Source organism: Rhea pennata, chromosome Z (assembly GCF_028389875.1).
Source record: "Rhea pennata isolate bPtePen1 chromosome Z, bPtePen1.pri, whole genome shotgun sequence".
Taxonomy (NCBI): Eukaryota; Metazoa; Chordata; class Aves; order Rheiformes; family Rheidae; genus Rhea; species Rhea pennata.
Window position 1 is genome coordinate 42,720,919 of NC_084702.1, and position 27,438 is coordinate 42,748,356.

At 35.4% G+C, this 27,438-nt stretch overlaps 1 protein-coding gene across 1 annotated transcript in view; it reads right to left on the reverse strand.

Annotated features, from left to right (window-relative positions):
• The window catches only part of MAN2A1 (mannosidase alpha class 2A member 1), a 126,826-nt gene that overhangs the window by 59,918 nt on the left and 39,470 nt on the right, over positions 1–27,438 (reverse strand). Inside the window, exons 7-11 of the mRNA XM_062600171.1 lie at positions 24,003–24,189; positions 17,539–17,716; positions 10,865–11,067; positions 4,616–4,801; positions 3,075–3,189 (exon numbers count right to left, since the gene is read on the reverse strand). Of these exons, the coding sequence (XP_062456155.1) occupies positions 3,075–3,189; positions 4,616–4,801; positions 10,865–11,067; positions 17,539–17,716; positions 24,003–24,189 (869 nt within the window). The remainder of the gene's footprint in view (positions 1–3,074; positions 3,190–4,615; positions 4,802–10,864; positions 11,068–17,538; positions 17,717–24,002; positions 24,190–27,438) is intronic.

Sequence of the window (27,438 nt, forward strand, 5' to 3'; positions counted from 1 at the left end):
TATCATTTAATATTATGCACCATTATCAAACTGTCAGCCCGCATTTTCATTGCGGTATACTAGACATCATAATTATAAACTTCCTTTACATTTTACAAGCAGCTTGCTTTCTCTTGCAAACAGCTCATAATGCTTCTAGTTTCGCTATAAATTTATTCACTGAAATCCTACACTCCTATATTTTTATCACGAGGTCCTACAGTTTAGTCTTTATCAGATCTCATTATTGCCTTCTACTGTACATAACATTTTTTAAAACAATTTGCAGGGCTTGTATGTTTTTTTAACGTGGTATAAACTAATTTAAGAATTGTGTTACAGCACTGAAAAATATTTATTATTTAGTACTCTTAAGCACACTGTGACCAGAGCTCAGTTCTGCTGAGATTACAATGCACCATTGCTGTCACTGTTACCTTAGTCTCTAAGCAAGAGAACATGTAGACTACTAAACTATGGATGATAAAGCAGAAACATGGGAATACAGAGGTGAGATTCCTAAATCGACAATCATTATTAAAGTTTAAAGCAAAGTAAGATAAGAGATTATAGAAAAGAAACACCAACATCAAAAGATAGAAAAGTCTTAGGAAAGGCTGTGAAGAGCAAGAAAACAGCACCTCAGCAAAACTGAGATTCAATCCTCTCCACGGAGCAATAAAAGCCAATGTTGCCCAACCTGCCTGGCTAACACAGATTTGGTACAGGCACTGGGCATAGTGAGTACATTAATGCTTAGCTTAACAACATGTTTGTCCCAGGCCCATACCGAGTTTACTAGCAATAATTAATTATGCAATCTAAAACTCTGAGCATAGTCCTACTTTCAAATCTCTATCTTGAAATAAAATTGAACCTACAACACAAACAAGTTTAAAAGAAAGTTCAGTTGTCAGTGCACTGTTGTATTCCTATGGGTTCATATAACAGTGATAACTGTAGACATGGCAAGCAGAGCGCAACGCTCCCAGTTCCTCAAAACATCCTCAAAGCCCTCTTTTTAATCCAACCATCGTCCACTCACTTTAAAGTTTTCTTAGTGCCACTCAAAACAATAGAATACATCAAACTAGTGCAATTGGTGGCACCATTACATGTAATAGTTGGATCTCGGATCTCTTAAGTGATACTTTCTTTTTCAGGATATCCTCTTCTAAGTAATATAGGTCGCATTTGTTTACTAATTTAAATCCGTAAAAACTGTATAATGTACCTAGCATTCTGCTAGGCACTAAATATTAGCTGAGAAAGCCATAATGCTTTCATATGTAACTAACAATTAAGAACAGATGAAAACAGGGCAGACCATGCTCTTCTAGGATCCTTCTATTGTGTATTGTTTGCAATCTCTTTTCCTCTCTCATCAAGAAATGCCATTTCTCCCTGGGTATATCTACTGGAATGCTGCTACAGTCTACTGCTCTGTTCCTTCACATCTCTTTGCCTTCTTCTCCTGTCACAGGCAATACCTGCTTCTAACCTTAAAGCCATTCATTTGTCATCCTTGTTTCTTCCTTTGCATTCATTCTCAATGCCCATCTCTGGTCAGTCCATGGTATCAGCTTCTTTCAGCTGCTTTGACCAATATTTTGAAACAAGCATCTTTGGACTTTCTACTTGCTCAAGGTGCTTAAATAGCTTTTTATAACTATCCTGAAAGTTCCCCCACTAATATTCTTTGATCATCCCCTAAAAATCTTTTTGTCATGATATCTACAAAACTGTGAAAGTATTAGGCTTCTGGTATTTTGCAGTTACTGTACAAACAGATAATCAGTTGGTTTTTTTCCATCTTATACAGAGATTATAAATTCATTGAAATAAGCACCATCTTTCTGATCGGTGCTTTCACAATGGTAGTTAAATGGTGTTCTCGACTATTAGTACGCTCCTAAGTGGTTACACAATTTAAACATGAATTTACTACTCCATAACCCAGTAGTAATCTACAGACTCATACAGCACAGCAATAAAGAAAGTTCAATAAAATGCAACATCACAAAACCCCCCCAACATAATTCAGAGTAGATATTTAAACTGAAAGCTTTACTTTTTTCCATGAATGGCCTCAAAATATTTTGTTTTACGAAACTTCATATTCATTTTGTTAGCTTTTTTCCAATCAAGATAAAAAAAATATAAATCAGGATGAAAAAATAAGTATCGTATTGAAGTCAAAGACTGCATAAAGGACTACTTTGACTGTTTTTTTTCAGTATATATGACTGAAAGACTAACTTAACATATCACACAGACATATCTTGGTCAGCAGAATATACATTAGCATACTACCTTTAATTAAAGCGCCACACAATCGTATACCAATGACTGTCTTAATCTTGCTATATTTAAGCACAAAAGCATTAAAGGATCTCATTTCCTATCTATTCTAGGTGTAGGTCTTTATAAGATTACCTAGCTATCACAGTAGGCTGCTTTTGATTGTAAAGTGGAAAAAATGAGGAATTTTGATAGGTAACAATATTAGTAAGTGTGCTTCTTTAATGTGCTCTCCTCTGTAAAACAGATCTCAAAATGACATATGGGGATCTGTCACTGATTTTGTTCTCTGTAGATTCCCATTTCAAATAATCTCAGTTAAAGAAAAAAAGTCAAGGTCCCATCTATATCGGTCTTGAAAATCGTGGGCTCATATTCAATCAAGGAGAAAATTTTCTTCCTCCGGTATTTCTTAAGCAACAAGCAAAGTAAAATTGCAGGGCTGTATACAGTGACACAGTCACATATTCATCGTGCATGTTGCCGAAATCACCAACAAATTTACACATGCATGAAGATTAAAACACCTGGCTTTACTATGTGAGGCACAAACTGGAACAGGAGGAGACCATTTCCTTTAGCTGTGTGGTTTCCTCAGCTCCTTACAAAAATAGGTTTCAATTAAGATTTCCATCATCTTCAAATGACACTAACAGTGATAAGTACCACATTTTTGAGCACATACTATTGGTAAATTTCAGTCTGACTGAAAATCCCAGTCCATTCAAATTGTATTTGAAAAGACAGTTATTAAATTTTATTTTTGGAAAGAAAAAAAAAGAAAGATAACTCACCATCTTAAGGAACGGAGTTGATGCATCGTAATTATAAGTATCTTTATCCTTTAGGATAAGAATATGAACACAGTCAATTATCACATTCTTCAAGTTCATTAAAGAATGGAAAAGCCTGTTAAAATTTTTAAAGTATCATTAGTTTTTGGAAGTTGTTTATTCAGAGTGACAACAAACCTTCAAAAAGATACAGAAATATAAAAATACAAGTTACAGAAAGAAAAATGTAATTTTCCATACTAATGAAGCATCAGCTTAAGAACAGCTATTTATAATTGCTGCCCAGATTGCAAAATGTGGAAATACACTGAACTTTCATTATATTCCTTCCTTGAATCCTGAAAATGAGATGCATCTCCACCCCGCTGCTATGCTATGAAACATATGCCCCCCAGGATACCAAGTATTTTTTCAAAATGTTAACCTTCAGAATGTTTGTGTTTTATGTTTGATTTCCAATTTCCATACTGGAGACAACAGGCCTGAAAATTTGATCAGAGTCAAGATTGCTTATTATTAGGATCAGAGAAGCCACCACAAACACAGAAATAATACATTTAAGTGATAATCGGCATTTCCATTGATTCAACTGATACGAGGTTTTTGAATTCGCAAGAATATACAGCTGCATATTATTTCATAAAATGAAAAAACATTATTTTGTTCTCCCCTAGACAGATAAGTGCACTGCACATTACCTTGACTATATGCTTTAATAGATATAAAAAAACATAACACATTTATGGAATTTAAAAATACTCGCCACAAATACAGCGGCTTAGAACAGAAAAACACAGTATGCTAAAGATATTTTAGATAATGACTTATTTAATGGATATTCTCTACCATTATGACACCACTTCATCAAGTCTAGCAGTACTTAAGATCCAATATGTAAAAATTCCCTAAACAAAAGCATGATTACCTTAAAAGTATATAGCTACACTGACAGCCATATATAATTTACATATCTTTTCAAAAATAATTTCACTACATAGTTAGTGGAATATTTTGGCAATACTCAATACTGAGAAAGCAACCCACCTCAACAATATAATATGAATGAGGAAAAGCATATAAAGGAAGTAGAAGACTGATGTTATGAGAAAGCTTTCCGAGGCTGAAGGTGGGAAGGTTACAGGGCGTAGGATTTCTCAAGCAATATTTGATCATTGTATATCTGCCTATGCAAATATACAATGGTCTATACAACAGTTAGTACCCAAAATAACACCCTTATAATTAAAGAACAACTTCTTTTGAAACCCTAGAGAAATTTTGTTTGGACTTCAAACTCTTACTCTATGGAGTAGGAAAATATGTCCCGACTCATAGGAGCACAGTGAATCAAATCCACTGTTCTTCTAAAAATACCATGAGATAATCACATGAAATGCACTACAGTAACTACAGTAAGTGATAATGCACTTGCTAGTGTACAGAGTATGCTGCTAGATGTAGCAAATACGTATGTGTTTGAAGTAAATACTTTAACAAAAATGAAAAATAGAATTTACATTTATATATTTATGATAAATTACCTTGTGCCATAATCCACAACTACCCAATCTTTAGACGTCCCTGTAATGGCATCATGATGCTGAAAGAGTCCAAGGTTCCTCCTAGCCTCTGTCAGCAATTTATAGTGATCCACTGAAGGAAACAGGCTCATCTTGTCAAATTTATTGGACTGTACCAAAGCCAAGGAGTAGAGGATCTCAGCTGCCCTGGAATTGCAGAGGAAAAAAAAATCTATTTTCTTAGAAAGCAAAAAGCAATATATATTTTACCTAAAGAAAAAACCTGAAGTTGGCACAATTTTCCTTGTACCTAGTTCCATGAGTTCTCTAAACATCAATCTTATAATTTTTAGCCTACTGTTAGCTTTAAACAATTAAAATCCCTGTGGCACCTTATCATCATAAATAACCTCATTAGTTTCCTGAAAGACTTCAGTGATGGGAAATACAGCCATAAACTAAAAATGTCAATACAAAAATAACATACCACTTTCACAAATGTGAGGTATACAGATCAGACTTTAGAATGATGCGCTAAGGATAAACTTAGAGATGTACAATTCACATTTCAAAAAAAAAAAAAACAAAAAAAACAAAAAAAAAAAAACAAAAAAAAGCCCTTACTAAACCAGCAACATTATCTTAAAGGTAAATATATTAGTCTATGAAATCTACAGACTGTCTAGTTTATCTTTTGTACTTCAAGCAGAATAAATTCTCTAAAAGACATAGGCAGTTCATTCACCTGCCTACTAAAACATTTGGCTGAAACATGGAAATATAAGATTCAAAACCCCTTAGACTGAATATAACAGAGTCCTCCTCTCCCATTAAGAAATGCAAATGGTTCTAGCATTAAAACATTATGTTTTCACAGGTTTTATGAGAATCTAGGTTTATTTTTCAAAAACGTTAATTGCCAATCATACCTAACTAACAAAAAGATGCCTGTAGAAATTCTTAGAAAACCATCTGTCAACTTTTTTCTAGCTCTTCTTCCTAAAATGTTACATTTTTGTTTTTACAAATTAAGATAGTGTCAGGTTCTTTTCAAACTTTATTTTAGCTTAATGATTTTTTCCAGAAGTTTGAGAAAAAACAAGAAAATAGATTAAGGTTATAAAAAGCAAAGAAAGCAAAAACAACATATGTCCTTGAAGCAAATGTACAACTAGCTTCTAAACATGCAACAAAAATGGAAAATACCTTAACTTTCACAGTTGCCCATGTAGTCAGTGAGTACATGTTAAAATTTAAATTAGGTCTCAAAAGAATTTAAAATTCATCTCAACTTGGGTTTTTAGACTGTGCATGGATATTAATTGTTAAGATGTTTAAATGCCTTTGGATTCAGTAGCATGTGGCAAGTCATATTTAAAGCAATACTGAAAAAGGTCATTTATCTCAAATATCCATGACGGACCTGTGTCAAACTAAACTGAAAGGTACGTTGCACATATAATAATCCAATTCATTTTTATATTGTCAGTATTTGAGCAACAGAATGAGGAAATCCTGTGTGTATGAATCAAATTTCTTTGCCACATTCTCAAAGAGTTGATTTTTGTGCCCCAGTGACAATTCAGAATAGACGATGACTTCTGCTGCTGTTTTACCTCCACCTCCTATCAAAACTAGCTTTGCCATAAAAAACCCACACTTTGTTCCACCAGGGTCACTCCACCTAATCTGCCACTTGGTCTCTTGGTATCCAGAAATCTCGCAATGGCCATTTAATAGGTCTACATTTTCAGTCCATATTGCTTCTGCAACTTCATGGTAAAGCTATTTTCTTTAGAAGAATACACACTTTCGCATTTCATAAAAATAAACTGATTCCATTTTACAGATCTAACTAATACCTCAGTCTCTTTGATGTAGAATTTTTCTTTCAAGTCTCAATATTATTCTAAACATTGCAGTGGTTCAATGGTCAAAGACATCCAGAAGTGAAACACTCTGCTACAGAACACTTCAAATTAAAAGCAAGCCATTATCTCCCTCTAATATATCACCAAAAAAAGCTGCAAAAACCCTTGCTATTTATCACTCCTGTTTCAAACTATTATAGATTAGAAGGTGCATAAAGCAGTTACCACAGATTATCCACATTGTTGTAATTTGTCCCTGTATCTCAACCTGAAAAAATGGATCAAAAACTGCTTCACTGATTGCTCAAAGCCTACACTGTGTTATCTTTATGTCCACTTCATAAGCAGTCTAAGTTTATCAAATATTTCTGAATTCCAAGGTGTGGCCTTTTCTATCTACTTATGCAGCTAAAACTATTGCCAAGAATCTAATTCTGCATCTGAATTATTTCAACAACCTTTTTTTGCAGTCTTAGCAATTTTGCCCTGATTACACCTACTAAGAATGAAATTGCAGGCTGTTTTCCTAAGTTGCCTCCAAAAATGCTGATTTTCTTTGCATCCTTCCATTATCACATTAAACAAACTTCAGATCACTGACTTCATGGACCTTCACCAGCTATTTCAACCCATCCATCTCCTCTCAAATCGTATTAAGAAGTTAATTCTGTCTCAAATCAGCAGTTATTCAATCTCCACTGTAAAACTGATAAACTTTCACAACGCACAAAGCCGAAACTTAAAAACAACAGGCAAAACAAAATACAAATACACAAAAAACAACATTTTTCTTGCTTAAATAGGCATTCTTCTTGGCAGGACTTGAGGTACAACACTGCACTGCAGTTTCCTGGCTATTAAGTAGCAGTGTTAATCCTGATGAAAAGAAGGGGCATAAACCAAGAACAGGACATACATATAAGTGAGCTCAGAAAGAACTAGGGAAAATTTAATTAAGCAGAGGGCTTTATTAATTAAACAAGGTCAGAATATATTTTCTTTAATTTTAAAGAAAAAGAATAGAAAATTTCAAATTCTGCTGTTTTCAAAGCTCACAGCTATTAGGTTATCCTTGAAGCTTCTCCAGGTCTCTGATAGCAAAGCTACATTAAACTGACATTTATCCATGTTGTTCTTTACACATTATTCATAGAGGTTAACAGAGAACAGTGGGGTTTTTTGGTTTTGATTTTTTCTTTTCCTTTTTTTTTTTTTTTCTCTCCTCCAAAGTACATTATTAATAAACATGCCTTGGTTTAAATAATCAGAAAAATAAATCAGAAATTTAGTTTTTTTTCAGATACTCTTTACTGGTAGGTTTAACAGCTACTCAAGATGTTGTTAACTGCATTTATTCCAAATGAAGGACTATATTAATAGTGAAAAGTTAAAAGTAGCAAATAGTAAAAACAAACTTGAAATCAATTCATAAAACATGTCGTGAAATATAACTAGGAAAAGCAAAGATAACAATAAATAAAAAACACTTAAAAAGCTTGAGAATATAAAACTAGGGTAAAATGAAAAGAAAATGAAATCCCTGATTTCACTAACAAAAAGAAAAGAATTTAGAAAAAAAAATCAGGAAATTCACTGTATAGGAACATCATCAATGCAGTTTTCCACATATCTTTCTTTTCCAATAGTGGTATTAAACACAGCTGTTTTTACTGAAAATTAAACAAAGGCTCTCATGATAAAAAAGCTAATGAGAACTGAACTAATTTGCACTTATAACATCAATAATTAAAAAATAAAAAGGCTCTGAGAAAATCGTTTCCAGTGAAGTCTGATACTCTTTCTGAATAGTTGTCAAACTTTCAAACTAGTATTAACCATAAGTATGCCCTCTTAAATATACTAAAAAACCTCAAAATCAATAGTTTTCCTTGACTTTGTAGTTTTCCAACATTCTTGTACAAAACTTCAGCATAACAGTTCTAAAATTCCAAAGTTATGATTAAAAGTTTTAAATGGTTTTAATGGGGTGTTTTTTTGCACAACTCACCCTCAGTGCTCAACATATTTTCTTATGAAACATTTAAAGCTATAAAACATTTAAATAATACAGTGTATTATTATTCCCAGTGTTATCTTGTTAAGTTATAACCACATGTATTTTTCAAATCCAAACAGCTATTTTAGTGGAGCTACATAGCGAAACTGCTCTAAGATTTATTCCCTCTGCTAAAGCTGATTTTCAAAATTCTTTTCATAGATGTTTTAAATATTCTGATATATATATAAAAATAAATTCATATAGCCAGGTATCACCTGCACTGTGCCATCTAGATATAAAAAGGTGACTAACAATTTTGTACTTAAGCTCCCTAAGCTTTCAATAAACACAGTATGTTACTATGGAATAACACCTACTAAAGGTTTTTGTAATTATGACTAGGCTCAACACATTTTACACTCCGCATATGCATGACATACCTAATTTTAAAATTTAAGTTGTAACAAAATTTAGCTTTTTTTAAAAAAAAAAACTCCAGCTTTCAGAGATTAGAGCAAAAGCATTAATAGACCACATGCCAATAAACAGACATCTTTTTTTCTGCATTTTTTTTTGCAGAGGGTTGATCATGTGGCATGCTACAGACTGCTAAGAAATACTGAGCAGCATTAGCAGCATATTTTTAACAAAATCACTGGGCATAACAAAGACTAGATCTGTAATTTGTAAGTATTCTGCAAAATCTAAAAAGAGCTATCTGACAAGCGCAAATGGGGACTTCTGACCTCCCTCCTATCCTCAGTCTTTTAAAACCTGCTATCCCTGACAAAACAATAAAATACTAAGCATCTTAGAGACATTGAAACTGCTTTTCGTAAGAGGAAGAAGTAATTATTGAAACCTGTGCCAACCCATGTACCTAATTCGAAGAGTATTTTTAAGCATGTTTCACAGAAGGCCAAAGACTCACATAGCAACTTTTTCTCTCGAAGACTTGCCACCCAAACAGCCAAAGTTTTTTGGTTTGTATTAGGATTGAGTAAAACATAAGAACATGGACAAAGCAAATGGAATGTTTATCTACTTTAGGCACTAGTAATTGCTGTGAATGGAGTAGATCTAGTCTGATTCACAGCTGCTTCCAAAAAGCTTGCTAAATTTTGTTGATAACGTCTTTTGTTATTTGCTATTATTTGGCTAAATACATTTGGTAACATATAAAAATATTTTTAATTATCCCAGGAATGCCATTTAGAAATATTTTTGCAGAAAATAAAGTTCACTGTTGTACCATTCCAAATTTGTATCAATTTAACATTTTGCTACACTGCTGACATTTCATTTTTCAGAACTGGATACAAACTTTTTTCAATATACTAAAATATCATTAAGAAAAAAAATCTATAATGAGAAGAAAGGAAGAAGTGGGGTCTTTTTGTTTTATTAAATTTTTAAGCTCTGATCTGAAACCTATAAGTAACCATCCTCTTCTGCTAAAAAGCATCTATCAGTCAGGTCACTCAGACTGATATTCCCTTTCCTCAAAAAGATTTGTTTTTAAATGTTATTATTTCCTGACAACATAATTAAGACTGCAAGCACACTTGATGTCACTTGTACAAATATTTAAAAAACTCTAGGTACATAAAGAATAAAAATAAATCTAATTTCATAGTGCACACTCCTTACAAGCAATCCATATGCTATGAAAAACATTTTTGCACCCAAGTACAAATATTGCTCCTTAAATTTTAGCAACATCCACAGTCTTGCAAAGTTTGAAAAACTGTGAGTCTGTAGGCAGATAAAATGGTGCATTTCCAATGAGATTTAAAAAAAAAAAAGAATGTGTACAAGATGTTCAGAAAAGCAGCACAGACAGAACGAAAGGCTCACATTAAAGAGGGCAAGAGTCAAATCAACTGGCGAGCAGGCAGGCCATGCTAGATGATCACAGACAGTAAGAAGAAAACATTAAACCAACATTGAAAACACTTCACATCAATACTAAACAACTTCTAGGAAAAAAAAAAAAACACGAAACATCAGAGCATCAATTTCAGAAGCTTTCAGTATGTGTACAGATGCATTGATCATTTTCCAAAGATGAAACATAGCTGAAGCTATTTCTCTCAATATAAAATATACCTGCTATTTTTCATGAAATCAGGAATCACTGGTGACTTGAATAGTATTTTAAAACAACTGTTATTTAATTGGATGGAAAAAAAACATCAATATTACTGTCCGTCTATTAAAATAACACACACACATATTAATCATTGTAACAAAAATCTACATTTAGACATCATTTAGGTCAGCCTTAGTGTAATAGCTGACGTAAGTTTAAAACGTGCATTTTGAAATTACTTTTCCATCTGTCAAGCGCATTTAATACACTTCAGACATGTTATCCATTTACAGGATGGCTGTACTTACCTCAGATAAGATTCCAGAACCCTATCTAGTCGCTTATAGAATGGTCGTGATGTAAAGTATCCACTCCAGTAATGATGATCTCTGTCTGCATATGTGAAAAAGTCTCCACTTAAAACAGGGAAAAATGAATTGCTATTCTTTTCACCCAAATTGCTTTCTTTGCGCAAAGCTTCAAAGTAGTCTGATAACGTTCCAAACTGAGCCTGGAAGAAAATTCAAGTGACTATAACACAGTTCACTTTCTTGATTTTGAGAAGGAACATGCTTGCTTTCATACACATTTTAGAAATATGCCTATCTGCTGAGTTATAGCAGAAATCCTATTGTTTAAAGAGCTTTAAAATCTCCCTGCTCACTTTTCAGGCAAAATTACTAGCTCTTCCAAAATCACTTCTAGTTCATGTGATATGAAATAGTTTTGCCTCCAAGAATAAATCTGTATCTAAAATAAAAGCTGCAATTTCAACAGCTGAACAGAAAGTAAGCTTTTCTTCTTATGAGAAAGTTTCTAATATCTGAGCAAACTAATATTTCAGTAGTGAGGAAAACACCCTAAATTCTTTTTCTTCCCCATGACCAATGAAGTCTAGCAATCCAGCTTAGGTAGATGTCTGGGCTAATAAAGATAAAAAATTAAAGATAAAGAAACTTAACATAATGCAGCAAAAAAGTTTGTTCAGTATTAACACCATTATACTCCAGAATCTCCTACATATTTTTCACCTAAAATGACTGCTGATCAAATAAACTAGTGTTTGCTCTCCAAAGCTTTCTCTATAGTTATTATATACAATTAAATTGTGTTTATTCAGATGTAATACTGCACAGAAAAGAAAAACAAACAAAATTAATTGTCTTGTGGTGATTTCAAAAACATACTAAGGAAAAAAGAAACACAAGAACTTTAGCCCTTTACAAAGTAAGTCAAAATATGGTACCCCCAGGTTTGAGATACAAAAACTGAAAAAAAAAAATGGAATAGAAGGGAGAAATATTGTCAGTGTTGTCAATATTGAGAAACTGAACAAGACGGGAAAATAATTAATGGAGAGAGCTCAGAAGACTATTAACCCTATAATAAGCTGTGAATTTTAATTTGAAGAATAATCATTATACAATTAAGTCACAATCCCTTTTTAGTTATAATATTAAACATACAATATTTTATAATTTAAAACAGGAGAAAAAAAGATGTTAATTAAAAAATTTTAAGTGACTTGTAATAAGGTGTATTATTCTGACACTAAGGATGCCCTATTTCAGTATTTTTTTTAAAAAAATCACAAAATGAAAGAATTTTAATGTTATCTTTACTATTCTTAATATTTAAAATTTATAATGATATCTTCTGTTGTCCTTCAGTAAATTCAAAACAAAAATAAAGATATAATTTCCGAAGGGTAGAACATACTTCTATTATCAATTCAACCCTCATGATTTTAACAATTTCCTATGTGGGTTACAATTTCTTCTCCTTTACATGTCATTTATGCTTTTACAAATATAAAATATATATGAGTATATAAAATTCAGGCACACATATATACATACATATATAACAAATTAGAACTACAACATGATTTACAAGGTTCAGAGGTCAGAGATATAGGGAATTCAATGTATTACTAAAAATGAAATTATGTACTGGTAGCTGGAATTCTTCAAGGTAAATTGTTCATACACATTTATACTTTCTTAATACATCACAATCACTCAAACCAGACACAGCTACAGCAAAAAAGAAAAAAAAGAATGCAATACCTTTATGTTTAATGAAAGAATACCAGGCATTTTCTTTTAAGAGTCAGCAGCAGAGAGAACTATCTTAGACCATACGCACCCAGTTTTTAAAATGACAAGCAGGACAATGGATTTGCAGTCATGCTCTGACAGTCTGAAACAGCTAGAACTGGTCATCAAGATGTTCAGCAGTCCAAGTGAATTTACTGACTGCCCAGTATGTCACTTCCGATTCCAACCCTGCCACTTCTTGATGAAAGTGAAAGATATGAACTACCTCTGCTTGTTCAGAATGAAAATTTCGATGTTACTCTTGATAATGGTTCTTTGAGCTGAGCTGATGTAAGACCACCCTCTCCTTCTCTGACCATGAAATTTAATGTCCTGGTGCACCCCTCTAAAACAAGGAAATATCTTTTATGACTGTTCTGAATTTGACAAATAAGATTAGAACATCATGCTGGTGGTGAAACAGAGTTCCTGTTCCCTTGTGGGATGGAGACACCATCTAGATCAGTCTCCCTCTTAGTGAAAGGGCAGAGACTGGGAAATCAGATAGAGCATAACATTTGAAGCTCTGAGAGGTGAACCCTGTCATTGGGCTATGCAAGCACAGATTGCCATGTGGTGCACAATGAACAGACATACCAATTCTTTAAGTGAGACCAAACTCCAGCTGAAAGATGTTTAAAAAAAAAAAAAAAAAAAAAAAAAAAAAAAGTCACTTAAAATCATTCAGAAGATCCAAGGACTTGTCAGATGAAGGAAGTCTCTTAACATGCCAGTTTGAACTGCAGCAAAGCAGAGAAATAAGCATACTGCCACAGAAATCCCAATATTAGTGAATCTTGCCTTAGCAGGTTCTTCTAGGACAGTTGGCCTTTCCCTCATGATCATAGCTGCCTATAATAGATAATTCAGAAGGAGGAAAACAAATATCAACGGACCAAGAAAAATCAGGTATTTAAGACCTCTCTTCTGTGTGCTGCATAACACCAGAGGAAGGAAACTCACCATAGCACCCAGGCAAAACTGAAGAAAACCCAATAAACTTCATTTGGTGGAAAAATAGTGAAAAAAAGGCTGGTAGAAGAGACTACCAGCATATAAAAAGTCTCAGCTTAATTTTTCCAGAATAAGTGTAAAGATCTCCAAAAGGGATGTTATACCCTCTCTAAAGTGCAGAATAGATATTCTTCATAACAATCTAACAGATAGTTTTAGGATCCTAGGAAAGCTAATGGCAAGAGAGTCCCAAAGACAACAGAGGTATCCACTGAATAAACAGCCTAGTCTCAAATTTGTCTCTGGAAGGGTAAACCTCTGATAAGATCAGAAGCTCAGAGTAAGCAGCCCCTTGTGTAAGTAGTAATATCCTAGCCATTACAGCATTTCCTAAGGCAGAAATGTGAACTCGTCCCTTATTTAATCTAGGTTTTCAGGAAGCTAAGCCTGACCTCTCGCCTGAGGAATTAGAATCTACAGGGGAAGCGCAGCACAGGCAGAAAGCTCTACTGCTAAGCTCTTATTTCCAAGGATGAACGACACTGGTGAAAAGAAAAAACAAACAAAAAAAAACCCAAAACACTAAAACAGTGCCAACAGTTTTAGTCTGCCAGGCAAATAGTTTAGTTTGCCAACAAAACAAAGCAATCTAGACATGAAGAGGCTGAATTAGAGGATTCCATATTATATCATGTCCTGGTATTAAGAACTAGAAAAGGTCTGGATGTTTTTAAGAGAGCCCCAAAGGCTGCTTTGATTACTAGGCTTTAATTCAGGTGGGGAAAGCCAAGGCTGATGAAGTAGACTCCTGGACACCTTGACAATGACTATGCATAACCCTTTAGATGAGAATCCTTCTGACATCTAAGCATAACAGATGCTCTTGAAGAACCACATCAGAGCTAGAGCCTTCAGATTTTACCCCAGAAATCAACCAGTGCAGGCTAGCAGAAATGGATACTGTGGAGAGTGTACTACTGTAACCGTCCAAAGATTAACTAACTGCACACCATATACATTATTTTGGAAAATGAAGCTAGTGATCACAACATGCTTTAGATTTAAAATATTTGCAAAGAGTACTCTTCAGATCTCTCTCTCTCCCTCCAACTAAGACATAACAGGCACTCAGGTATATCATATGTCATCCATATCCCATAGGACATTGAGGTAAAATCCAGCTCAGAGAAGCTGAAAATTATCAAGAGATCTTTCTTCTGCAGAACAAAAGGCCAGGAGTCAGCAGAAAGAGCACTACAGAAGCTAACTAAATCTGCAGAGCAAGGAATGGGGGAATTCCTAGAAAAGCTGGGGGGAAAGGCTTGTGCACAAAAACTGAAAAAAGTATGAAAAAATAAGAAAAATGCAGACTAGATTTAAAAAGCCAGAAAATGAAATTCCCAGTAGTGTTCCCTCTCACCCAATACTAGAGAACAAACAAGGTTGTGGCCCATTATCTCTTATTCTCATACTGAAAGATGACGAAAATGTGTCTGAGCACAAATATTATCTATTGTACAAGTCTCTGAAGTTCTCAATTGATGCATTAGAACATATGAAAGTGCATACTGACACTCAAACGTAATTACTAGTTTAAAACGTTATCTCATTGGAGAATTAGAATCATAGAATCAGTAAGGTTGGAAGGGACCTATGGAGATCATCTACTCCAACCTCCCTGCTCAGCAGGGTCACCTACAGCATGGTAGACAGGATCGCATCCAGGCAGGCCTTGAAGATCTCCAGAGAAGGAGACTCCACAGCCTCTCTGGGCAACCTGTGCCAGGGCTCCGTCACTCTCACAGGGAAGAAATTCCCCCTCTCGCTCAGGCAGAACTGCCTGTGCTTCAGTTTCTGCCCATTGCCTCTTGACCTGTCACATGGGACAACTGAAAAGAGTTTGGCCCCCTCTCCTTGACACCTTCCCTTCAGGTACTTGTACACACTGATAAGACCCCCCCTCAGTCTGCTCTTCCCCAGGCTGAAGAGGCCCAGCTCTCGCAGCCGTTCCTCACAGGGCAGGTGCTCCAGCCCTCTGATCATCCTCATAGCCCTACGCTGGACTCTCTCCAGTAGCTCCAGGTCTCTCTTGTACTGGGGAGCTCACAACTGTACACAGTACTCGAGGTGAGGCCTCTCCAGGGCTGAGGAGAGAGGCAGGATCACCTCCCTCCACCTGCTGGCAACACTCCTCCTAATGCACTCCAGGAGACCATTGGCTTTCTTGGCCACAAGGGCACAGTGCTGGCTCAGGGTCAACTTGTCATCCACCAGCACTCCCAGGTCCTTCTCTGCAGAGCTGCTCTCCAGCAGGTCAGCCCCCAGCCTGTACTGGTGCCCAGGGTTATCTCTCCCCAGGTGCAGGACTCTGCACTCGCCCTTGTCAAACCTCATGAGGTTCCTCTCTGCCCAGCTCTCCAGCCCAGACAGGTCTCTCTGAATGGCAGCACAGCCCTCTGGTATATCAGCCACTCCTCCCAACTTGGTATCATCAGCAAACTTGCTGAGGAGGCACTCTGTCCCCTCATCCAGGTCATTGATGAAGAGGTTGAACAGGATGGGAGCCAGCACTGAGCCCGGGGGGACGCCAGTAGCCACAGGCCTCCAACTAGACTCCACGCCACTGATGACGACCCTCTGAGCTCTGCCTTTCAGCCAGTTCTCAATCCACCTCTCAATCCTGTCTAACCCACACTTCCTGAGCTTCTCTAGGAGGATGTTATGGGAGACAGTGTCAAAAGCCTTGCTGAAGTCAAGGTACACAATGTCCACTGCTCTCCCCTCATCTACCCAGCCAGTCATTCCATCAGAGAAGGCTATCAGATTGGTCAAGCAGCATTTCCCCTTGGTGAATCCATGCTGGCTACTCATGATCACCTTCTTTTCCTCCATGTGTCTGGAGATGACATCCAGAATGAGCTGTTCCATCACCTTTCCAGAGATGGAGGTGAGGCTGACTGGCCTACAGTTGCCTGGGTCCTCCTCCTTGCCCTTTCTGAAGACTGGAGTGACATTGGCTTTCTTCCAGTCCTCAGGCACCTCTCCAGTTCTCCAGGACCTTTCAAAGACGGTGGAGAGCGGCCTGGCAACAACATCCGCCAGCTCCCTCACTACCCATGGGGGCATCCCATCTGGGTCCATGGACTTGTGGATGTCTAGCCTGCCCAGAAGGTCTCTAATCCTATCCTCAGTATCCTTGCGCTAGTATATTCAGTCCTTTCATAGCCAAGTCACTTTGTTGGATTTTATCCTCTTTGATAACCCATGCCAGCAATGGCATCTCTTGATATTTTGTTTTGTTCCTCTTAAAATAAATAAAACCAAAAGGATCCAAGGAAAGTAATACAATTCCCAAAGTTCTAATAAAGAAATTTATATAATCACTTTTAAAGTGACAAACCGTTAGGTATGTGAGAAATAACAAAGAATTCAAATTAACATCAGAAAGTGTAAAAAATGTAAGCTGATTGTATCTGCATGCTCTTCTAGTATAACTTCTTAATAAATACTTCAAAATAAAAGGATGATGACTAAGTGCACCAAAAAATTTTACTGTGTAGGAGCTGGAAGCAAAATGTATGAATTTAAAAACAAAGAAACCCCACAACCCTGAAGTCTGTGAAAACAGCAGTACTAGTAAATAACTTTTGGGTTTAAGTTTTTCTTAAAGTAATCTCATTTGGGTATTATTTATACTTTTCAACCAGATGATATTTAGAGCAAAGTTTTCATTTTGCTTTGGAAGGAAAATAGGTGGAAAAGATAGATTGTTTTGTTTTTTAAAAATCAGCCTAACCAATTTGCTGTAAAATAATTTGCAGAGTAAAGCTCCACACCTGTCAAAATTACACACACACCCCCAATGGAGTCTCAGTGTACCTAGAAAAGCAGTTTTGTCCGTAAACTAGAAAAGAAAATGTTGTATTTACCTTAACATGAAACTCAGGATGAGAGTTCATATAATCAAACAGCTTCTGATAATTCTGGTACTGTTGATCCCATTCTGAGCTCTCAGTATAGCGGAAATCATCCCCTAGAGGAGCCAATAGAACTTTAGTACGGAAAAGCTTCGACTTCTTTCTGTATTGATCCAAAATCATCCAAGCCCTTAGGAGGAAAAAAACAAAAAAAACAAAAAAAAACCCCACAATTTATAAAACAGCAGAATAAAGGTCAGTACTTGATAAAATTTTTAGATACTAAACTGTGTAATGGGTTGACTTTAAATAAGACGCACAGTATTTTTCTCAATTCCTTTTAGTGACAAAAATCTGGATGCAATTCTCCACTGAGACATCACATCCAACCTACCACTGTTGCAGACACCGTGTCAATTAAATCCTCCCATAAACTTATCAAGGTCCATCTTGAACAGCAGGTCAGCCTGCATCAATTTGATCCTTTGCCAAAACTAACCTCTCATTTAAATTACGTTTACCTGCTTTAGATTTAGATAACAATCCTAATCCCCCCCAGCCTTTATTTACAAAAACAAGCAAGCTAGCTCTCCTTGTCCCCTCTGGTAATTCCCTTTGACACTTAGCTTTATAGCTTCATGTCCTTGACACAAAAAATGCCCATAAATTAATCTTTGAGGAACTCCAGTAATAATCTTCACCAGAAATCTTTTGCAAGGCCTACAATCATTGCTCTCCCTTCAGCCAGCTTCTTACAGTCTTCTTAAGCTTTGGCAAGTCCTCTCATTAAGCAGCAATACAATTAAAGTTACAGGTCTGATATCTGGATTAATGAAAATGCCCGTTTCTTCCCTTACCCTCCTCAAAGCCCTCAATCAGTATTGAAGATTTCAGGTAGTGATCCTCTCTAAAGCTGTGAAAATAATTTTAGCAGGGAATATAAACTGCAGTGATGTATTTGTAAACAAGAAAGGTTTAAAAAGAAAACAACTGCAAATCCCAGATTCCAGTGGGCTTTTTGTTTCTACAAATGCGGCTTACCTCCACCATCTACTTTTACTTCATACTCTTGAAGATTTTTAATACTTGCACAAACATTTCTGTGAGAATTTAAACAAGTTTCATAAAGAAATATGGATTTCCAGTCCAATCAACAAGTCAGGATGTTTGCTTTTTAACTGCTTTAAATAGAGTTGAGTAAACACAAGATCTGAATATACTGGGGTAGGCGGTGGCACGGATCTTTAGTTAAGGATCTACATAGCTCTGCTGAGACTAGCATTTAGACTAATCTAGCAGCTTCCCCCCTTCACCTTTGTCTATAATTGAACTTGTGGTTCAAATTACTACATACGTATGCCTGAAATTTTTTTCCGTGACTTCCAATGGCATCCTGACTTTAACAAAGTTTTTCTCTCTATAGAACTACTACAATTGGCACAACAGAAGACTTGGTAATTCTCCCTTTTAAAAAGTCAGACTAACTCAAATTTCCCATATGCAGTCTATGGTTAGAAAAATATTTTAGAGCCTTTTGAGAAATACAGGACTTCAGGAAAGGTTACTGCTAATAGGATACTTGTCTGTGGCATCTCTCCTCAAAGTTTCTTTATGAATCTACTGCAAAATTCAATGTTGCTGCTCTCCCTGTCCCCAAATCACCTTTTACTACAGAATTCTTAGGTGCTTGTAATGAGGTAGCAGTATCTTCCTTCCACTGCAAATCATTTTCAATTACAAAACACCAAAGCAAGTAAGATGTCTCAAAACTATGTATACACTCTGCAAAAAAAAACCTGTTACTTGAAAAGATTGAAGTTGCTCTCAAAGAGCTTTTTAAAATACTGTTTGAGAGAGGAGAGAAAAAAAGAATGAGCAAAAGCCCTCAGATAGGATTTGCTGGAGATGCAAAATACTTCTGCAGAAAAGGCTTGAGATTCCACTGATGGTCAAAAACGTTTTCCTCTGACTCCCCAGTAAACACAGTATTAGGTGTGTTTTGATATTTATCTCGTCTACCTAAATAAAAATTGGAAAACTAAAAAGTTTAATAATACAGTGTTTAAACTTTTCCAGCCCTATAATTATGGATCTATATTACCAGCAGCAATTACAATTTTAATGGCTTTTTTTATATAAACATTTTGTTTTTATCCAATCAAAAGTTCTCAGAATTGTATAAGGATGTATTATGTAGTTCTCAATATACAGAATAATCCTAACTACACTCTTAGCAACACTGGACTTATATGAAAATAGTATTAATATATCAAGTATGTAACAACTTTACTTGAAGACTTTTTTTAAAAAAAAAACTCTTTGAGAAGCTTTCAGATTAACAAAGACCTTTGACAGATGAGGAAAAACACTTTCATATTGTGTCTTTTCATAACTCAAAAATTTCAAAAGTTTGGCTAAAAGGCATCAATTAATACAGGGCTATGTTCACTCCTTACATTGTAAAAGGAGGAGGAATAGTGGCTACTCGGAGTCTGTGAGAATCACAGGCTGTGGCAGCCTGTAGCAAATCTTATGCGACAGGTCTGATGGTGGTCATGGCTTCATAGTCTCTGCTGTGCAGCACATGAAGCACTAAGGGCTAGCTCCTTGCTCCATAATTAGGAAAGAATATCGGTCAGTTGATTTGCAGTTTGCTATTCAGGTGATTTGGTGTACACACACAAGATAGTACTTCATAAGAGTGAACCACACAAGGGTTCAAGGCCAACTGCAAACTAGAATCACTAGCACCACATCAGCCATGTAACCTGCATGCCAGCTGCATGTTGTACAGTATGACCAAACATATAGGAAAAGAAGCTGAAAGCTCTGTGAACAAAACAAGAGATGAAAAGAAAGCAGGATCAAATTGGGTGCTTCCACAATATTGGGGAGGGAGGGGGAGCTCTTCTCTGTAGTATATAACCTGCAGTACAGAATCTTCTCCCATTTTCATGCATGGGAAAAGACATACACCAAAAGTTATGCTTCCATTAGAAAAGCAACTCATAATCATTAAACAGCTGTTGTTTCTTGCTAATGTGACTAATCTCATAATTCAAGTATTAAACAGATTTTCCTGAAAATCTAGAACTTCAGCATATAAACCTGAGGATGTCGTAAGGACGCAGCTGGAGGACTGGACACATGCAATAACAATCTTTATAACTTAAACTGTTATAGAGTGTAACTAAGTTCATTATTAAACAAGTATAAGCTTTTAATAAGACTGGTGTTTCATTCATGCCTATCAAATCACAATTAAAGTTGCAGGGCAATTATAAATCCAGCAGCTATTAGTCTTGATTTTTCAGCTTTATATTTCTTCCTTATATTGCTATGATCATAAGAGTACTAGAATGAAAAACCATAATCCCAGCTAAACAGACCTATGTGGGTTTTTTTTGTTGTTATTGTTTTGTTTTAATTTCAGTGCAACTTTATCATTGAGGAAAGGTCAGCAATTTAAATCTTGCCACTGAATTGATGAAATGTGTATCAAATGCTTTATTCAGATCCACACAGTATAGATACCATATATTTTTCCAGTCTTAAAAAATAAGGCAATTAGAGAGCAGAGACAAATCTTTAAATCTGTAAACTTGTGATATAATGATATATTTTCCAATTACTTCTGTCTCTCTCTAATCTCCTCTTCATAAGAGTTGTGTAAGTTGTTTTGTTACACAAGTCAGACCAGAAAAGGTTTTGGTTGTATACAGTATTCCCACTTTTGCTTAAAATACAAGTAATGGTTTTCGTATTCTTCAGCAACACAGCACTTCCTATGTTTTAATGGATTTATTTGAAACTACACTATCAAAGAGGAAATGTGTATACTCTTTTCATGTTCTGGTTGTAAATGATCCAGCTCTCTGAATTAAAAGACAATGTGTTAGTTTTACTTTCTCCCTAAGTATTATCTACCACCTTGCTGTTACACTCCCCGTTAGATGCTATAGCTACTGAAAACTGATGTGAAGGATTGATTCAGCTTTGGGAAACATATCATCCTTAAAATTGACCATACCTTCACTGCATACTTGGCCCATTTTCTTTTCTTGGTTTTATTTCACATGATTAAAGAATCATTTAGAATTTTTTTCACTTCTTCTACAAAGTCTAATTTAAATTGTTATGCAAAAGCTGTATCTTGGAAGTGCAGGGATAAATTAAGATCTGATTAAAAAATTTAAAAATCTTAAAAAGCGTTCCAGCAGGTTCTCTACATATTCCTCAGGGCTAACTAGAATTGTTGCTCTTCTATTTATTTGCCTCAAATAATCATGATGCAAATTCAAGATTTTTTTTTTAAAAAATAAGTCTGACCGAAAGAAACATCAGCTTTTTCTTTACAAAGGTCCTTTTCCTTTGATAAGGACCCAGCTGTGCCAAAATGATTCTGCTATTAGCTCTACTGCTGTCACCTTCAATTTTTGTTTATTTTTAAAGAAAATGACATTTTTTCCCATCAGTATTCCAAGTTCAATCTAAAATAAGACAATTGTGATGCATTTTGCTTTTATCTTCAATAGTCTTGTAATTAAATTTTATTGACAAAAGCAAATTTTCAAAATTCTTGACAAAATTCATATTAGTCTACTCAGAAAAAATGGGTACGAAGACTTGGTATGTGCATCATATGAATCTGATACTGCATCAAATCACATTTTGACAACAACTGTTCACTTTAAAATCTCAACATCAAGGCCTTAGAATGAACCTCCTTCGGGGCGGGGAGGGTGGAAAAAAAGCTTTAATAGTTTAATCTTTCAAGAATTTTTTTTCAAAATTATAAGGTAGTTTTGTAAAATTGTAAAACTTGATCCTTACCAGTGGCATAACAAGTTGGCATTTTTACTTGAAAAAAACGAAGAGAAGTGAATCTGAAGACATAGGACACAGACTCAGTTAAAGCGTCCACTTCAGGAAGATAGGCTAGAGATTATCAGAAGCTGTGAGGATATACCATAGTAAGCATCCGACTATATTGCGATTAGTGCATAGTATAACTACACTGTTAAACTATGTTCTGGAAGTCTTCAACTGACCACTGACAGGAAACAGATCACTGGCTATGCATAGAACTCTCAAAAAATTACAGTAATCTATCAGTTAGATATGTAACAACTGTATTTTGAATTTATTTGAAGCTTGTTTTCAGTGGATTAATCAAAATCAAGCACACAGCTGTGGAGAGGATAGTACCACTCAATTATAATGTTACATATAATGACAGAAATGAGGGATTTTTTTTTTTCAATTCCATACTGCTTTCACCTTTTACTCAGTACAGATGTAACCAAAGTTTGCAACTGGAGACTTATGGACAATCTCCCTTAAGAAAACTTCCTAAAATAAGTGACAGAATAATTTTTTTGTATTTACTATATTAACTTAAATACTGTAAAAAGCACTTAAATTGTGGACCCAAGCCATGCCAAAGTTGTGAGAACAACTATAATAGAGAACAGTAAAGGCATCTGGTAAAGATGCAAGTTACTAACTCCATGCATGTTGTTTCTTCTGCTTTGTGTACGTACTTCAGAAAGCTTCAAAGAACTTCTAGAGCTTAGCTGCAAGAACTTCAAACTATTCTAATGCTGTAGCTGTAAAATAAGCCACCTGCACTGACAGCCACTTATATATTTCAACTTGCATTATATTTGTATTTTAGAGCAGTTAGATGCTTAATGATACTAACAGTACTGACTTGATCAAACATAGATCCTTTAGCTATGTCAAGTTAGGTAAGAACTCTCTGATCAGTACCCCCCTTACCCCCTCCCCGCCCCCCCCCTAAAAAAAGCCAGAAAAGTAAATGTAAAAATTGTAACATGTAAAATGTAATGAAAAAAAACTCTAAACCAATAAAGAATTCTTTCAAGACAATTTTCAAATGAAATACACATATGCTAAAAATACTTTGGGGGAAAAAAAAACTGTTTGGATTCTTGAGGTGGGTAAGCAGGCAAAATCAGAGGAAGAAAAAAATAAAAAGATAAAGCATTAGAAACAGTCAGATGAGTCTAAGCAATATTCCACAACAGATTTCTGGAGAATGCTTGTTTTTTCCTCCTGCTGATATTAAAAAAAAAAAAAAAAAAAAAAAAAAACACTTTTAGTGGATGTGCTACAGTAAATGCTCAGCAAGGTTCAACTGCATGAGAAAGTAAAAGGAATTTGACAAGACTGTAACCAAATGAATGACTATGTACAGTGTGGTATTCACCCAGGATATTTGAGACACTTATGCATCATGAATGGAAAAAAAAATTAAATGCATCTTTCTCAGTCATAACCTATTTATAAATTTCACTATTGCTTTCTAAACTTAAGTGCAAATGTAAGGCAAGTTATAGGTATTATTTTCCTGCAGCCAGTTTCAAGAGCTATATAAAAACTCGCCTAGCATAGCTAGACAATCTAGAAGGAAAACATTAAGTTATTCACTTCCAAAATATACAAAAATGTACCTGTGTTGAACATTCCCAGCATGAATGGCCTCTGGCGGAATTCTCCATGGACAACTTACTCTTCCTCCAGGAAGACGTTTAAAATCAAATTGGCAACAGATTTTTGGATCTGGACCACAAGTATGAGGAACATCATAGCTATAGAAAGGCATCATATGACAAAGGATATCTGTACTGGATCCCAAATCTGTAATTAAATACATAGAGCACACCTTTAAAATAAACCTTCTCAAGTTTGCTAAAGCTAAATCAGTTTCATGGTCTTAATCCAAGAACCTTATTAAAAACATCAGACCAAGACCATTCATGCTCTGAAGATCCATACCTGGAGTCTATGTAGATGAGATAAATTTTTCTTCTTATCTGCCTTATATAAAGCACATCAAAAATAGAGCTAACACAGATTGAGATGTCTTTACCAAGTACCTCCTGATTTGGAGAGATAAGAACAAAATACTAGGTCTTTCTTACCCACATAAATCTCATTATTTCTAGAATTTTAGAGATGAAGAAAGCCATGTTTTACATTTTCAGTGGAATAAAAAGTGTTGTCATTACTTCATTAGTATATCTGAATTAGTATAAACAATATTGTAATTTCATAAATACTAATAACTTCAATACATTAACAACATGATTTTATGCACTTATCAGAGTTTTCAGACCACCTTTGTAATCCTAACTTTTCCATCTAGTCAGACCATTCCCTGAAGTATGTGCTTTCTCTCCAGGAGCTAGAGCTGAATTTTTAGTTCAAATAGATCTACATTTATTAAAAAAAAAAAAAAAAAAAAAAAAAAAAGACGACGACAAAGCCTTTAGAAAGGTCTTTCAAAACTTCACTTTAAAGGAAGCCTTAATTTTACTCATCTTTTAACACACCATGAATGTCAACTATTTATTTCCAGCACTACGTACACAAAAAAATTTTATAAGGAAATAAGAAACAAACATGCTCGACGTGCCACAGCACCTGGCTCCCAAAAAAAGTATGCCAACAATACATATGAGAATGTTCTTCAAAGGCCATAAGAAGATGAGTCCTCACAGCACCACTCTACATCTTTTCTAAAGGAACTCTTATCTTATTACTTAACAGTTAATAATCCATAAATACATGCATTTACCTTTCAACTGTGGGAACTCTCTTATCTGGAACGAGCTTTGCATATTATGCTAGATGAATGTGCTCTTATCTTTGATAGTACAATCTTGGAGGCTGTCACACTTTTTTACTCCAATGCTTATACAGTGTTTCCCAGTATATTCACAATTTCTAAATAAAAAGTCCTAGAAAATTTTGCTTCCTATAACATACATCAAAGTATATTGTTTCTAGAACATTGTGAAATGTGAATCATAGTGAAAATGGTTTCAAGACAGCTTAATGAACGCAAGTTACACAACTGCCATTCCAGAATCAGAAGTTTTCAGAAGCAAGGTTTTAAGGTTGTTGTACTGCGAGAAGGAAAATTATAATAATAATAGAGAGATTTCCTTTTAACCATGCATTTCCTCCCCCCCAAAAAAAATCAGTAAAAATCAAGGCAAATTGTTAATGATATCACATTGCAAGAATAGGCTTTTTTTAAAGCAGCTATTTCAACCAACATCAGAATTTACTCTATGTACACCACCTAATTTTACAGCTTCTAGTCTCCTAATCACGAACCACATCATGAACAAAGGGGATGGGGAGAGATACAGACTGCTATAGTGGAGATTTTGCTCAAGGAAAAATAACAAATAGGATTGAAGCAAAGACTAGCAAGAGAAGAGAGGCCAACCAGCTGTCCAAACAAACTGTGATCTCAAAAGAATTTCATCCTAAAAGAACTGTAATAAAACAACAGATCACAATTATGTTTTGTTTTTCAGTTAAAAATAATAATGAACTTTCATTGCTTTAAATTAAGACTACAAGGTTAAACTGTAGGTGAAACATCTGTGAAAGCATCTGAGTTCAAAACTGATTCCAAAGGCCATGCTACTCTGTTTGGAAGCTCAAACATTAGACCATGTAAGAGTTTAGCCTTGTAACCATTTAGAAAAAGTCACATCAAGTATACATACTTACTTGATGTACACTGAGGGGCATATGCTAACATTAAAAAAAAAAAAAAAAAAACTCTAAAACATCAGTAATAGACATCACCTTGAATAGTGCTATGTTTTTCCTACAGTAAAATTTGCTTGTGCAGCAGACGGCATTTTTTGAATTTCCTCCTCCCCCTTAGCATCCTGTGAAAAAGGTATAGGAGCTGAAAAACTTTATAATCATCACTACCTTTCATCGCTAATTATAAAATGGATTTATTTGACCCTCTATTGATAAAGCAGTGACATATCAGCTTATTTTTTAAAATTGCAAGTCCAAAATACATTTGCACATATTTGTTATACTTATTGGAATGCTGGTACAGTGCAAAGCAAAACTCAATATTCATATAAGAAAGTAAAGGCATTTTCAGACACTTACTAGTCTGCTGAGATAAAATTGCTACATTATTTAACTGCTCTTTCATTCTCTATAATGTATAAATAATATCAAGAAAGCACTTATCCTTATTCTAAAAAGGTTGAGAATTTCATTGCAAATTGAAATGGAGAAACATTAATAATCAATTTTTCTGATGAAAGATAACCTACATATTTCAAGTCTACAGAAAGCTGCTGAAACTTATGAGACTAATTTGTCACATCATCCAACCATCCACTGGTTGCCTCAAAGTTTTTCTCATAGTAAGAATGGAAACAAGACCCTTTATCTTCAACCAATATTCACACTTTGGTTATCATTTAAGGAAAATGTTCCTTCCCACCTACACTTTATTTCCTCTCCTCACTAAATATGATCTCTAATCAGAAGATAATGGGAGTAGGAGGAAAAGAAAGACATGAGAAAAAGAAAAAAGAATATCTCTGTTTACTTTTTTAAAAAACATCATAGAATCATAGAGTCTGTGAGGTTGGAAGGGACCTATGGAGATCATCTAGTCCAACCTCCCTGCTCAGCAGGGTCACCTACAGCATGGTAGACAGGGTTGCATCCAGGCAGGCCTTGAAGATCTCCAGAGAAGGAGACTCCACAGCCTCTCTGGGCAACCTGTGCCAGTGCTCCGTCACTCTCACAGGGAAGAAATTCCCCCCTCACGCTCAGGCAGAACTGCCTGTGCTTCAGTTTCTGCCCATTGCCTCTTGTCCTGTCACATGGGACAACTGAAAAGAGTTTGTCCCCGTCCCCTTGACACCCTCCCTTCAGGTACAGGTACACACTGATAAGACCCCCCCTCAGTCTGCTCTTCCCCAGGCTGAAGAGGCCCAGCTCTCGCAGCCGTTCCTCACAGGGCAGGTGCTCCAGCCCTCTGATCATCTTCGTAGCCCTACGCTGGACTCTCTCCAGTAGCTCCAGGTCTCTCTTGTACTGGGGAGCTCA